This window comes from Acinonyx jubatus, chromosome C1, assembly GCF_027475565.1.
Source record: "Acinonyx jubatus isolate Ajub_Pintada_27869175 chromosome C1, VMU_Ajub_asm_v1.0, whole genome shotgun sequence".
NCBI lineage: Eukaryota > Metazoa > Chordata > Mammalia > Carnivora > Felidae > Acinonyx > Acinonyx jubatus.
The window spans coordinates 183,908,491-183,923,502 of record NC_069381.1 but is presented as its reverse complement, the minus strand read 5'-3'; the positions used below and the strand labels follow the sequence as shown (position 1 = coordinate 183,923,502).

The 15,012-nt window shown below is 33.6% G+C and overlaps 1 protein-coding gene and 1 pseudogene across 12 annotated transcripts in view; one reads left to right on the top strand and one right to left on the bottom strand.

The window, feature by feature from the left end:
* HYCC2 (hyccin PI4KA lipid kinase complex subunit 2) overlaps positions 1-15,012 on the top strand; it is an 84,803-nt gene that overhangs the window by 37,805 nt on the left and 31,986 nt on the right. For 6 of the 12 annotated variants that reach the window (XM_053215549.1, XM_053215546.1, XM_053215543.1 and 3 more), the window contains 4 exons: positions 6,178-6,306; positions 6,656-6,739; positions 7,867-7,968; positions 12,337-12,516. In XM_053215549.1, coding sequence (XP_053071524.1) covers positions 6,689-6,739; positions 7,867-7,968; positions 12,337-12,516 — 333 coding nt within the window. In that variant the 5' untranslated portion in view covers positions 6,178-6,306; positions 6,656-6,688. Of the gene's footprint in view, positions 1-6,177; positions 6,307-6,655; positions 6,740-7,866; positions 7,969-8,713; positions 8,770-12,336; positions 12,517-15,012 lie in introns of those variants that run through there. The other 6 variants (XM_015086349.3, XM_015086350.3, XM_027053635.2 and 3 more) reach the window with 3 other exon arrangements.
* Positions 6,088-6,369, bottom strand: LOC128314103 (40S ribosomal protein S27-like; annotated as a pseudogene).

Sequence of the window (15,012 nt, the reverse complement as noted above, 5' to 3'; positions counted from 1 at the left end):
TAACTGAGGAAAAACTGGACATAAAATATATTAGAACAATTTAGAGTTGTCAGGAGAAGAACATTTGTTAGATCTTAATCTCATATCACATTCTAAAGTAACTTCCAGATTGTTTAAACTATAAATGTCATTTCTAATTTTAGGAGATTCACACTTAACTAAACAAGCAGAGTGATTTTTAAAATATAATAACATATATCATGGTATCTTATACATCACAGCATTTTGTGTATAAAATCTTTAATGTTTTGGCAATAGGTATGAATGTTGATACTAATTTTTATTATCTTAGTTTTAAAAGTCATGTATATCATATTAATAAATGCAGGAAAATTAAAGCCTTTATATTTAGATTTATTTAGATATTTTCATGCTGAGGTATTAGCTTTATAAGTAGAGTAGGGAGAAATTATTCTGTACATGTGACAGTCATGTGCTTTAAAAATACATGATTGGGGGCACCTGGGTGGTTCAGTTGGTTAAACGTCTGACTTTGGCTCAGGTCATGATCTCATAATATGTGAGTTCGAGCCTTGCATTGGGCTCTGCTCTGACAGCTCAGAGCCTGGAACCTGCTTTGGATTCTGTATCTCCCTCTCTCTCTGCCCTTCTCCTCCTTGAGCCCTGTCTCTTTCTCTCTCTTTCTCAAAAATAAACATTAAAAAAAAAGATGGAGTATGGTTTTGAGAGTTTATTTGTATTTGGATATACTATCAATATTTATATCCTGTGACCTTAAAATTTCAAATCCAGTTTTTACAAGTGATACTACAGAAAAGAACAGAAAATACATAAATAAGTATGAAGATGTTCATTGCAGCATTTTTTTTTTTTTTGTAATATAGGAAAATTGAAAACAACCTATGTGTTTATAAGTAAACTATTAAATGGTAAGTTTTGGGCTTAATTGCTCTGTGGCTGTTAAAAAGAATGAGATCTATAGGTCTTCCATATTTTTAGCAACTGAAAAAAGCATATTGTAGAAAACTATATCTGATGAACATGTGACTATAAACTATATACATGCACTTATATATAAACATGCATATACATAAATATATATTTGAAAGAAAAATAAATACCAGATGGTTGACTCTGTTTAATCTTCATGGGTAGGATAGATAGTTGGGATTTCCTTTTTGTTTTTTTTTCTTTACATACATATACTATTTATAATATTTGAACATTATTTAATAATTGACTATCAACCATTAATTCATATTTGTAGCTAAATATATTTGTAAAATTATAAAGATAACAGTTGATATGCAGGGCAGAAATCGCTTTTTAATTTTCCAGGAAATAAAAAATTAAAATCAGTTGAAATCCGGCAACAGAGATACAGGAGTTTTTTTAAGTTACAATTTGTTTATTGGAAATCAGTCCTTGGTGTCACCACTACAATGAAATTATGCTTTTCTTCCTTACATGGTAATAAATATATCAGAAGTATTTACCTTCTGGAGTACTCCTCAAAGAGGATGTAAAATTCTGTTTTTCTTCTTAATCTTGTGGTCCATTGAGCTCATTAGAAATGATAAAGTGGTAGGAAGAAGATGCTATAAATTATATTAACAAAGCAGCCCCTTTTGTTTATATCTTCATAAGAGACTTGAGGAAAGGAAATACTAAAGGAAGATGAAGATATTAGAATTTATACTTAAATTATTTCCTAAGAAACTAATGTAGGTTTTGTTTTAATATACTAAATTTGATGCTTAATAAAAATGTAACCTGGGGCACCTGGGGGGCTCAGTTGGTTAAGCGTCTGACTTAATCTCAGTTCAGGTCTTGATTTCAGGATTGTGAGCTCAAGCCCTGTGTTGGGCTCCAGGCTGGGCGTGAAGCCTATTTAAAAAAAAAAAAAAAAAAAAAACATAACCTAGCTTACTTATTTTTCAGGTGCTTTGTAAGTCAAAAACATTTCTTTAAAAATTTTTTTTAATGTTTATTTCTGAGACAGAGAGAGACAGAGCATGAGTGGGGGAGGGGCAGAGAGAGTGGGATACACAGAATCAGAAGCAGGCTCCAGGCTCTGACCTGTCAGCACAGAGCCTGACGTGGGGCTCGAACTCACAAACCGTGAGATCATGACCTGAGCTGAAGTTGGTCACTCAACTGACTGAACCACCCAGGCTCCCCAAAAACATTTTTATTCTCAGTAGCTGTTCAGGTATTTTAGTTTCCAGAGACTTGGTAGGAATTCTAAGAGCAAATGCTGTGGCAAGACTGAAATTTCTTTAGTCTTCATACTATTGGGAAATTTGTAGCTAGATGTGAAAAGGATACTAGTCCTCTCTCTGCATTGTAGCCAGGTGAGGTTTTCAAACCTTGAATCTTATAATCAATCCATCTGCCTAAAATCCTTAGTCACTTTCTATGCTTAAGGCAGACTGTAAATTCCTATTTATACCATCTGGGCCATGCCTACCTTTCTACACCCTCAACGTTTGTCCCTTGCTTTTTGGTCACTTGGATCTTCTTTCAGATTTCCTGTGTTTTCTTCTTGCCACAGGGCCATTATATACGCTGTTCCCTCTTTCGAGAATGCTCTTTTCCTAATTCTTTAATTCTACTGATCTTTGTTATCTCACCTTAACTGTTGCCTTAGAGAAGTCTTCTTTGATTCCCTCATCAATGTTAGGTTCCTTTTATTATGCTTTTGTGTGTCATGACTTCTTATTCTTCATCTCTTTGCAAAAATGCATTTAGTTTTCTGTACTACATAAATGCTTCATTATAGTGACTTTCCATTTGGTTTTATCATTGTATTACCAGCTCCTAGCATAATGGCTGTCATTGTTGGTGTTTAAGAAATACTTATGGAATGGATCAATGAATTTCTGACTAAACCTTGCCTTTGCTTTAAAGTCGTCTCCTGGAGTTCTGAGCAGCTTTCAGAGGCAACTACCTTAGGGTATTTAGACAATTGTTCATAAACATTTTTTATTGAGGTATAATTTATGTAGAGTCAGAGGTACATTAATCATAGTTCTGTCATGGAATCCATTTTTAGGTGAAGAACGAGGTTTCAAAAGGTAGTACCACTTAACTGTTGTTTAAAAGGAAAAAAGGGAATTCTGACATTGATTTGAACAATCATCATAATAAATGTGGGAACCTCACAAAATTACTTCTTTGAAGGCCATTGTCATTTGGATGTATGGCTGTGCTATATTTTGTGAAGGTTTTTTTTTTTTAATTAATTATTTAGACCTCATTTATTTTAGTTTTTTATTTTAATTTGCATCCAAATTAGCATATAGTGCAATGATGATTTCAGGAGTAGATTCCTTAGTGCCCCTTACCCATTTAGCCCATCCCTCTCCCACAACCCCTCCAGTAATCCTCATTTTGTTTTCCATATTTATGAGTCTCTTCGGTTTTGTCCCCCTCCCTGTTTTTATATTATTTTGTTCCCCTTCCCTTATGTTCATCTGTTTTGTCTCTTAAAGTCCTCATATGAGTGAAGTCATATGATTTTTGGCTTTCTCTGACTAATTTCACTTAGCAAAATACCCTCCAGTTCCATCCACGTAGTTGCAAATGGTAAGATTTAATTCTTTTTGATTGTCGAGTAATACTCCATTATATATATACACCACATCTTCTTTATCCATTCATCCATCGATGGACATTTGGGCTCTTTCCATACTTTGGCTATTGTTGATAGTGTAATTTTTATTTATTTTGAGAAAGAGCAAGCGAGGGGGGGGCAGCAAAAATGGGAGACGGACAGAGAGCGAGAGACCAAGAATTCCAAGCAGCACAGATCCCACTGTGAGGCTCAAGCTCACAGACTGGCAATCATGACCTGAGCTGAAACCAAGAGTCGGATGTTTAGCCGACTGAGCCACCCAGGCTCCCCTGTGAAGTTATGTTTTAAGAGTCTTATTTCTTCAGCAAGAGTTTGTAACTTGAGTGTCCATGTCTATTAATGAGCTTTAGTTGATCTGAACTCCCAGAAATTATTTGCAAAATTGTGTATGTATGGGTATTGTGTTTATCTTTTTATGTAGTGTTTATTAATCCTTTTTTTCTGAAATTTTATTATGGAACATTTCAAACTTATAATAAAGTAATGATATTAGTGTAATAAAACATATATACCAGTTATTCAGCTTGAATGGTTATTCATAGCCAGTCATATTTCATCTATACCTAATTAGCTTTCCTTCTTTGACTCCTCCTGCTCCTGCTCCTGTCCTGATTGATTGATTGATTATTTATTTATTTATTTTTATTTTTGAGAGAGAGAGCGCTAGCACAAGCAGGGGGAGAGGGGCAGAGGGAGAGAGAAAGATCCCAAGCGGACTCCATACTCAGCACCGAGCCTGACGTGGCGCTCAATCCCACAACCCTGGGACCATGACTGAGCTGAAATCAAGAGTTGGGCACTCAGCTGACTGAGCCACCCAGGTGCCCCTGCCCTGATTATTTTAAAGCAAGTCTCTGACACATTTCACCAGTAAATATTTCAGTATGTAACTTTAAGAAACAAACAGTATTAAAACAAAAAACAAAAAAAAGCCAACCTAACTATAATAGTTATCAAATATAAAAATAACCTATGATAATTCCTTAATTTTATCATCAAATAACCAGTCGTGTTCTGCTTTCTCCAGTTGTATCATACACTTTTTAATTGTTTGAATCAGAGTCCAAGAAAGATTCATATGTTGGTTATTGATTTTTTTTAATCTGTTAGGTTTTCCTACTATATTTTTTCCCTAGAAATTTATTTGACTAAATTCATCAGTCTATCTTAACAGCATTTGCTATTTGAAAGTAAAGGAAATGCCTTACTCCTAACAGCATTTGCTATTTGAAAATAAGGGGAATGTCTTACTCCTCTTCATACTCCTTCCTTACATCGTACTTGATATAGTGCATTATAGAGAGACATTAAAAAGTCCTTTTGGAATTGAAGGGGGAGAATTAGAAAATCTGATTCCTTTTTATAGGGACAAATTTAATGTGAAATTTGACACACTTTTAGGAAATACTATCTTTTAATAAAGAAACTTATTTCAGGGGCGCCTGGGTGGCTCAGTCGGTTGGGCGGCCAACTTTGGCTCAGGTCATGATCTCACGGTCCGTGAGTTCAAGCCCCGCGTCGGGCTCTGTGCTGACAGCTCAGAGCCTGGAGCCTGTTTCAGATTCTGTGTCTCCCTCTCTCTGACCCTCTCCCGTTCATGCTTTGTCTCTCTCTGTCTCAAAAATAAATAAACGTTAAAAAAAAAAAGAAACTTATTTCAGTTGCTTTGAAGACATTATTCTCCCCTCAAAGAAGTTCTTTATTTTTTCTAGTTCTTAACTTTTTTCTTTTTTTCAGTGCTTATTTAGTTTTGAAAGAGAGACAGAGTGTGAGCAGGGAAGGGGCAGAGAGGCGGAGACAGAAGATCCAAAGCAGGCTCTGGGCAGACAACAAAGAGCCCTATGCAGGGCTTGAACTAACAAACTGTGAGACCATGACCTCTCCCGAAGTTGGACGCTTAACCTACTAAGCCACCCAGGTGCCCCTAGCTCTTACTTTTTGAGCCTTTAAATTAAATTAAAATCCAAGACCTTTTCATTGTCTTTCTCACTTTAAAAATAATATAGGCTGTTTTAATTTTTTTCTGTAACTCAAGAGTTACACATAATTAGAATATCCTCAGTATTCCTTACCTCAGAGGTAAACACTTAAAAGAGTTTAGTGGATATATTCGTCCAGGCTTTTTTCACATTTTATTTAGTTTTTTAATGGAATTATAGTTCACATAATTGTACAACTTGCTTTTTCTACTTGGATATTTTTCCATTATAGAAAAAATATAAATCTACCTTCTTTAAAGCCCTTATTTGTATAAACATTTATAATCAGTGTGCTGAATATATGACCCTTGATTTCTAGCTTTTCTATATTTGTCATTTATAATCTGTCACATGGTTTGTTGTATGAAATGTAACTTAATTCCAATTGTATATTTGGCAGAAGCTCTAAGCATAGACTATTCATTTGTCTTGGGTAATGTGCAGTTTGATTTTACTCAGTAAACTTGTTTTTTGGTTTTGGTTTTGTTTTATCACAAATCTGTTTATTAGAATAGTTTCTTACTCATCTTGAGTCCGGGTGCTTTAAGGGCTTCTGTCTGAAGGAGCATCCTTGTATAAGCCTTGCTTTTCCTCCTGTAGGCTGGCAGAGGACAGTGGAACAGCCAACACACAAAACAACCATTTGTGCATGGCTAAAGATGGTGGTGATTTTGTAGCATCCTGGGCACTTCACGTCCATGAAGTAGGAGTTGGGGCTCTGCACCAGGTGTTTCTTCTTGTACTTCCTCTTCTCTTCCAGTACAGGTGGAGAAGGTCCTTCACAAGGGGCATGTTCTTGTGAGGAAGTATAAACTTGTTTTTGCCACTTTGAAATATATTTCTTGGGGAAAATATAAAAGTATTAGGAAAAGAAGTTTCAAATATATCCCTGAAAATAGAATTTATTTCTTAAAAATAAGTTTTGTTTTAATTGAGCTCTAGTCTAGAAGTAAGCCTTCTTATCTAAAATATATACAAGGTTAGTTTTTCTGTTAGTGAAAGGTGCACATCCTTTACCTTTGGTAGTTTCTTTAAGTACATGATGCCATCTTCAAGTTTGGTGCTTTTTTTCTTTCAGAGATAAAAAAAAAGAACTAGAAGTTAGAAGAAGATGCTGGGATCTGAACGTGGTGTTGTGGAAGAATGGTTATCAGAATTCAAGGTAAATTGGATTGGTGATAAGAATGTATCATATGATTCTATATGTCCATAATTCAAACAGTGAATATGTGCTCTGGAGAAACCGAAACAAATGTTATATGAAGTGGAAATGGCAAAATACGAAATAATGTGTTTCTGTAATTGTAACTCTTTAAAAAGGCACTAAGGTCAATAATGGCTAGAAGGTAATATGGAAAAATAAAAAAGTTGTTAGGATTGATGAGGGGATATATCCATTTTTAAATATATTTAATAAAAAAGGGGAAGCTTCCAAGCTTTAATAAGGCACAGACATAGGATTTGTGTCTTATATTTTTATTTCCTGTAATTAAAAATCATTCATTGATTTTATTTAAAACTATATAACTTCTGAACACTAATAGAAATAAATGTTTCATAAGTATAAAATGCAAGAATAAAAATATATTCTAGGGGTGCCTGTGTGGCTCAGTCGGTTAAGCATCCAACTCTTTATTTCAGCTTAGGTCATGATCTCACAGTTCGTGAGTTTGAGCCCCACATCAGGCTCTGCACTAAGTGCCCTCTTTCCCTCCCCCAAAATAAATAAAACTTATTAAATTATATGTGTGTGTGTGTGTATTCTATACTTATTTTTTTTAGACTAGGTTAGTTTTTTTGTTGTTGTTTTAGTGTTTTTATTTATTTTTGAGACACAGAGAGACAGAGCATGAGTAGGGGAGGGGCAGAGAGAGAGGGAGACACAGAATCCAAAGCAGGCTCCAGTCTCTGAGCTGTCAGCACAGAGCCCGACGCGGGGCTCGAACTCCCAGACTGTGAGATCATGATCTGAGCTGAAGTCGGATGCTTAACTGACTGAGCCACCCAAGCGCCCCTAGAGTAGGTTAGTTTAAAGTGACCCTTTTCAGCAAATCTTGGTACGTGTGATTTCTAATAATTTTTCATGGTTGACTAGTTAGAAGAACTGTACACTATAACGTCCTAACTTAATTTGTCTTATTAACTCTAATGATATTTCTTGTATTAATTATCTTTACTTTTCTTAATTGACTCTATCATAAATCTTTTCAAGAGAAACTGAAGTAAAATATATTTCCTGACTTCCCAAATACCACGTTTGCTTTTGATTTCCTTTGATGTTTCTTTTAGGCGTTACCTGACACTCAGATCACCAATTATGCAGCAACTTTACACCGGAAAAAAACACTGGTCCCAGCTCTCTATAAAGTTATTCAAGATTCAAATAATGAGGTAGGAAAGCTTATAAGAAAAATAATTTCAACATAGTAAAGTGAAATATGTGTACTAAAACACATAAGTTTTGTAGTTTTCCCTCCTCTTTTTTAAAATCCTTCTTATGGAACTGGAAAACTTTCTTTCTACTATTTTTCATTCTGATAGTTGCTTTGGCTTTCCCTTTCCCTTTCCCTTCCCTCTTTATATTTTTAAATGTTTTGACAGATATGTTCCTGTTGAGGACTGTATGTTTTGAGTCTTGATCTGAGTGACCATCATCTCAATAGATTACTTATTAATTTGAAACTTTTCTCTGTTTCTGTTTGGGATGTTTCCTTTTCTAGAATCCAAATGTTAGCCTTACACTGATTCAGCTTTTTTTTTATTTTAAGTATGTTTGCTGTTATTTTATTGACAGTGTGGAAGTGTATATATTACTCTGATCAGTGAACTCAACCTGGTAACATGAAATGATGCTGCTAGTAAATTTAGTTTGAAAATGATTGGAGAAAGCACTATTTAGCCTAAATAGTTAAGATCAGTAAACTTAGAGTAAGAGTCTCCTTTTATTCAGCTTTGTGATAGAAGAAGGAAAAAAAAATTCAGCTGTTGAATCTATATGTTAATTTATGCAAAATACACACATTATCTTTCCATTAACACAATAGTATGACATATAGTTTTATCACCACTGGATTCATGTATGCTTTAAAATGAAAATGAAAGGAACACACAGGAAAGTAGCTTCTTATCTTCCCAGATACAGCCTCCAAGAGTGCCTCTGCTGTGTACTGGAGTGAGTTTGAAGAAGTTCAGGTAATCATCTCCTAACCAGCAGCTTAATTTAAAGTGCATCTTAATTTTTGTCCTACCACTAAAAGCTTGCTTTATTGACCTCTTTCTTTACTATCTCCTAAACTTGGATTGGCTCTCAGTTAGGCTTGCATCTGTTGCTGTTTATAGCAGCAATTGCAGGATTCATTTGCTTCTTTTTCTCTTGCTGTGTATTTATGTTTTATAACTTTAGGTGTAGTAATGTATATATATTCATATCCTTTTTGGTTAGGAGTTTTCAAAATTCTGTTTGAATAATGAATGTGTGTTATTTCCTACCCCTTGTTTTGCACTGTCTTAACATTTAAGCTTTGCTTATTAAAATTTGTTTTATGCTTTCTCTTTACATTGTAAGCTCTTCATGAGCAGTGGTCATATAGTCTGTATTTGTTACTTCCCTAGAATCTAGTATATTATGTACATAATGAACACTTAGTAAATATTGATTAGAAGAATAGTGAAACACAAAATGAGATTCTAAAATGCTATCATTTTCATTAACACTCACAAGTATATAAAAAGGATTGGTTTCCTTTTTTATACTTTAGAAGCTCTGACATTAAAAGAAGCTATTCACATTACTTTATATTGTAATACTTCATAATAATGTATGAGACCTTATCATAGGTAGAATTGGAAAATTACAGCTTGAGAGATAAAAGCTCAACAGTAGTCATTATAATCAACCAGTTGCCAGAGCAGAGCTGTCTTTCCATCTTTTCTCCTGTCAGGTTATAAGGTTCTAACCATGTGGTCATATTTCAGAAAAGCAGAATGTAGAGCTCTATAGAATCTCAAACTAATTCTGGATTTCAGTTATAGAAGGAGGCCCCTTTTAGTCCTGATTTTATTGTATTCTGAAACATAACTGTTTTACTTAGTTAACAGGAAATTATTTCAGAAAATCGTCACATGCCACATATTAATTGAAGCTTACGGTGATCTTACAGTTTTGCTTTAAAGACCTTAAAAGTTCTTAAGAAAGTGTATTTCCTAGTTTAGTATTACATATCATGGCCAACCTGTACTGCAGCTGAAATTTTAATCTCTACACCAAACATATTGCTTAATTTTCCTCATTTCCTTTGTTCCTGATCCTGTAGTCACTCTTGCAGTTCTTCCCCTTCAGGAAGACCTCCATCTAATCGTTATGTTAACCCTATCACTTTTTCAGGATTTGATTCCCTTTCCTTCTTCCTTCACATGGCTCACTTCTCTCTTTACCCAGCTAAATTTTCATAGGTCATTTCCTTGCAAACATTCTTAGCTCCTTTGCTTCTTATTCCATTCATTAGTTCTTTTTCTTTGGGGGAAAATCTCAACACTGGAAAAAATCCAGCCATCCATCTTCTTCAGGCCTGTACCTGAGCAGCAGAACATACTTGCAGAACACAGTCTTGTTGACTTTCTCCACTTTAAATGCAGGACTAAAAGGCTCAAGGTCACATAATACTGCCTTGCATTCTTGCTTTACTTTCTTGGTACACTGTCCCACTGCATTTTACACCTTCTCTTTCCTCATACTCTTACCCTCCTTTTCCTCATCTCCAGCTTGCTTTCTGTGTCCTTAAAAAAGAAGAAGATAATTGGGAACTCTCATATTTTCCCCTTCCTACCTACCACTCTATCAGCTTTTCCACCTACATTCTTTTGCCTTTTCTGCTGTTCAGTGGATGAAGTGTCTCAGGTGGTATCAAAGTGTCTCTTGTACTTAGGCCTGGATCACATTCTCTGGCCACCTCAAAGATTGCTCCTGCAGTTATCCCTCCTCATTCCTTCATCATTGATTTCTGACCAAACTCCTCCTCCTCCCCATTTTTAAAAAAAGCAGAGTAAAATTTTGACAACTCTGTATTTCTTTGCTATGCTTAGTTAAAATGTAGTCTCTTACATGCCATTGTGGTTCTTGCTACTGAGGAAGGGAAGTTAAGGTCTTTATAACAGAAACGAATCATAATTGTACCATGGCAAATAAAATTGAGAGACAGCAATTCTGGAGTCTTTGACTAAAGAGGAAAACAGATTTAAAACACAGATATATATTTTTAATAAATACACTTATGAGAGCAGCAATCTTTAATTCCCCAAAAGAGCTTTTTTGTCAGTACTTTAAGAAGATACCAGCAGTTGACTATTTTCAGAAATTTATTACTTCATTATTGACACTACACGGAATATACTATTTGTAGTTAAATAATCCTCACCTCCTACTCTCAACCTTCATTCTAGTATAAGAAATGTGGGATAGTGGAAGCATCAACTTGGTGTTCGAAGACCTGAATTTTAAGTGTCTTCCTCCACCACTAACTTCTGTGACTTTGAGCAAATTGTCTGACTAGTCTAGACTTCTGTTTAAGGGGAGAATTGAAATTTTTTGAAGATTGTAAATATTATGACAGTGATTTCACATAATGGGCCTAGTAGTTACTAGACACGAGGGTGTACATGTGTGTGAACATTTTTAGCTTTAAAGTCATTCTCTAAGAGCTAAGCTTAGCTCATCTAAATATATTAACTGTACAGTTAACATTGGGTTTATTGATTTTTGATTTGCAATCCTGAAAGTAGTGACTTATTCTAGACGGTTAGGTTATTACAGACCTATATAACTTCATTCAAACAGATTTCCAAATGTATATGCATTATTTAATCATTCAGAAAAGAAGGTAGCATATAAATACTGAATGACTCATTTTAAAGCTAGTATTAAATTTTAATTTAGACATTTTTTATAGTTTCTTGTCAATGTGTTATTTGCGTTTTAAAATCATACCCAGTTTTGTGTGGTCTATAGTTATTTGAACAAAACCGTTTTAGATTGGCAGTACGTGATTAGGAAAAAGGGAGAGGTTTTTTTAACCTGCTCATTTTCTTTAGTTTTCAAGGTGATAAAGATCTTCATAAGTCCTATTGTGTGATATCGTATGAAAAATTTAACACTAAAAAAGCTATTCCTATATTTTCAAAATCTTAAATATAATTAGTAGAATTTAAGTCAGTCTTAAAACATAAAAGTAATTCATTTGTTTTACTTGTATTTATGTAAAATATTAGCTAACATTTTGGATATCCAATTATTGTATATTGCAAAATCCGTTTGTCTACTGAGTAGTATATAATTTTATTTAAATCATAATCTAAGTTGAGATTTAAAGTTTATTTCCAACAAGAGCATTTGAAGTTATTTTCTTTCAATAGAAACTTTTTAAAGTGGAGGGTAGTAAGGGCTGATAATAATAGAAAAGGAAACTTAATATAAATGTAGTACATTGGTTAAATAATTATCTAACAAAGTTAACGGATTAGTGTATTGAAAAATAAATTGATATTATATGGGCACAGAATACTTAAAGTTAGTAAATTGGTCAGTTTAATATATAGTCTCTGTGCATAAGTAGAGATTAAGGTTTAGGACACATTGATTCAAAATATGCAAAAATTAATACTGAAAATTTATTTTTTAAATATTACACAAGTATATGTGCTTTAAAAAAAACACAGTTACAGCAAATGAATAGAAATAGCTAATGTACTTTATTTTCCTTTTAGCTTCTGGAGCCTGTCTGCCACCAGCTATTTGAGCTCTATCGTAGCTCTGAAGTTCGACTTAAGAGGTTCACACTGCAGTTCTTGCCGGAATTGATGTGGGTTTATTTACGGCTTACAGTTAGCCGAGACAGACAGAGTAATGGCTGCATTGAAGCACTTCTGTTAGGAATTTACAATTTGGTAAGTTGAAAAAGATAGTTTGGGAAACTTTAAGTATTTTGTAAAAATCTTCTGAAGTAATACTTAAAGAATATTTATTAAAAAAATAAATTGAGAGGTCTACTGAGTAATTTATTTGAATTTATGAGAGGCTTAATAAATAATTGCCAATAATGCATTTTATAAAATAGGTGAAAATATTATAATTGATAGCATTGTTAATATTTTGTGACTTATCTTTAAATTACTTTATTTGACCAATGTTTATGAATGTGCTCCATTTAAAATTTTTGAAATTTATTTTGAATAATCATTTGATAAAATATTATATACTTGACACTGTATTGTTTGAAATTCTTATAAGAAATTCTTAAGTATCTTAAACATTATTCTGGTTTTTTTTTTCCCCACAGTGTCCAGTTAGGACTTTGGTATTGAAATTCTTGCTCTTTGAAGATATCCTTTGTATTTAGTATTCATTGTAAACAAGCACTCCACATAATAAAATTTTTTTTCCATATTAATTTTTCAAATTTAAATCCAAGTTAGTTAATATATAGTGTAATAATGATATCAGGAGTAGACTTTAGTGATTCATCACTTACATATAACACCCAGTGGTCATCCCAACAAGGGTAAAGTACCTCACAAAACATTGAGTTTCACTGTAAATAAATATTTTTCTATACCAGTGTTCAACTCTCAAAGTATTATCCCTTAAAAGATCATTAGAAAACATTTCTATCCCTGGAATGTATATCTGAAGAAAGGAGTATGGCCTTTGAAATCATTTGTATTTTATTTAAAACTAGGCCCTGCCATTTGTTTGCTGTTTTAAATTTGGTCAGGTTACTTAATATCTTGACTTCAGTTGCTTCATCTGTAAAACAGAAATAAAACATTGTTAACAGGATTAAAAACAATTAGGAGAGGCGTGCCTGGCTGTTTCAGTTGGTACAGCATACAACTCTTGATCTTGGGGTTGTGAGTTTGAGCCCCACATTGGGTTTAGAGATTGCTTAAAAATAAAATCTTAAAAACAAAAAAACAATTAGGAGAATCCACATACTACCTGAGGTGTTTAATAAATGTCATTAATAGTAGTAGCAGTATCAAGTAGTATTAAGGGAGAGGTTTTTTTACATGAAAAGCTGGTCTAGGTATAAAATTCTCTAATTTGCCAACTTGCCTGATTGTTTTTTCTTTTAAAGCAGGAAATTTGTTTCATATATTACTCTCTCTAGTACTTAGCACAGGCACTTAGTAGATGTATGTTGATTTAATAATTGAATTTGGTGTTTTCAATTATGTTGAAAATTAAGCTATCTTTTTACTCATTTTTTTAACGTAATAAAATCCAGTAGTGGGACAAATGAAGCCAAGTATTTTTAAGCAGGATGCTGACAAGTTCTTAACAGTGCTTATTGGTGCTATGGTTTAATTATCTTTTAGCATCTTAAAAATAGTGTACTTACAAAGTAAATGGTCAGTTATATATCAGAATGTAACCCAGGCTTCTGTCTTCTAATTCATTTACTGTCTGTGTTCTTTCTTCTCTGTGGCTCTCAATTTTTCTTACCACCTAGGGTTTCTTTTATATATTTATTTTCTTTTTTTCACTTTCCCTCTCGAGAACTTCTCTCTTGTTTCACGTAGCCTCAGAGGGAGTTTTATATTGCCCTCAGCTTAAACAAACTGTAGAACATCCTTCTTCAAGAACACACAAATATAAATAAAAGTTATTTGGCTTAATTTGAAATTTAGGAATAAAAATTAAAGTCGTATTGCCTAACTTAAATTAGGTCCATCCGTCTTACCGTAGACTTTCTCTGAGGCATACTGGCCTGAATGTGGTAATAACTAGTTTGACTACAAAATAGTTAAATGATCTCTCCAAGGAATTTTTAAACCCATTTTCCTGCCAAAATTAGAGGTAAGGCCAATGTTCACATATAATTGGTACTCTCCTGTGACATATTAAACAGAAATGAGCCCTACAGAGAAGTTCTTTTGGGTTTTTGTTTTGTTGATGATAGTTATTGTTGTTGTATCTTCCATTTGTGCTGTGTAACTCTCAGTCTGTCTCTGACCTTTCTTCTAGGTCTACTAAGGGGGCAGCCTTCTCTCTCTGGATTTTATGCTAATTATGAATATATTAATGTGGATTAATATGTAAAATAAATTAATTAAAATTAATTGATATGTAAAAGAAACATAGACCAAATGAGGCAGTAGAGGAAAGGAGTGATAATGGAGGAGCATTTCATCCCTCTATATGCTAGTGTCTATAGGCCGATTTTTATTGATACCTGTAGACCACCAGAGGTACCAGAGACTAGAAATGAAGGACACCATTGTCCTTTTCATTGAAAGATAAAGTGCTTTTAAAAGAAAACAATTTTCTTGCAATTCAGTAAAAATTACCTAAATATGAATCTATTTTTAATCACTTGGACTAATATTCATTATGTTAATATGTAGCTTAAATTGGGTCATTAGTCTTTCGCTGAATAATTG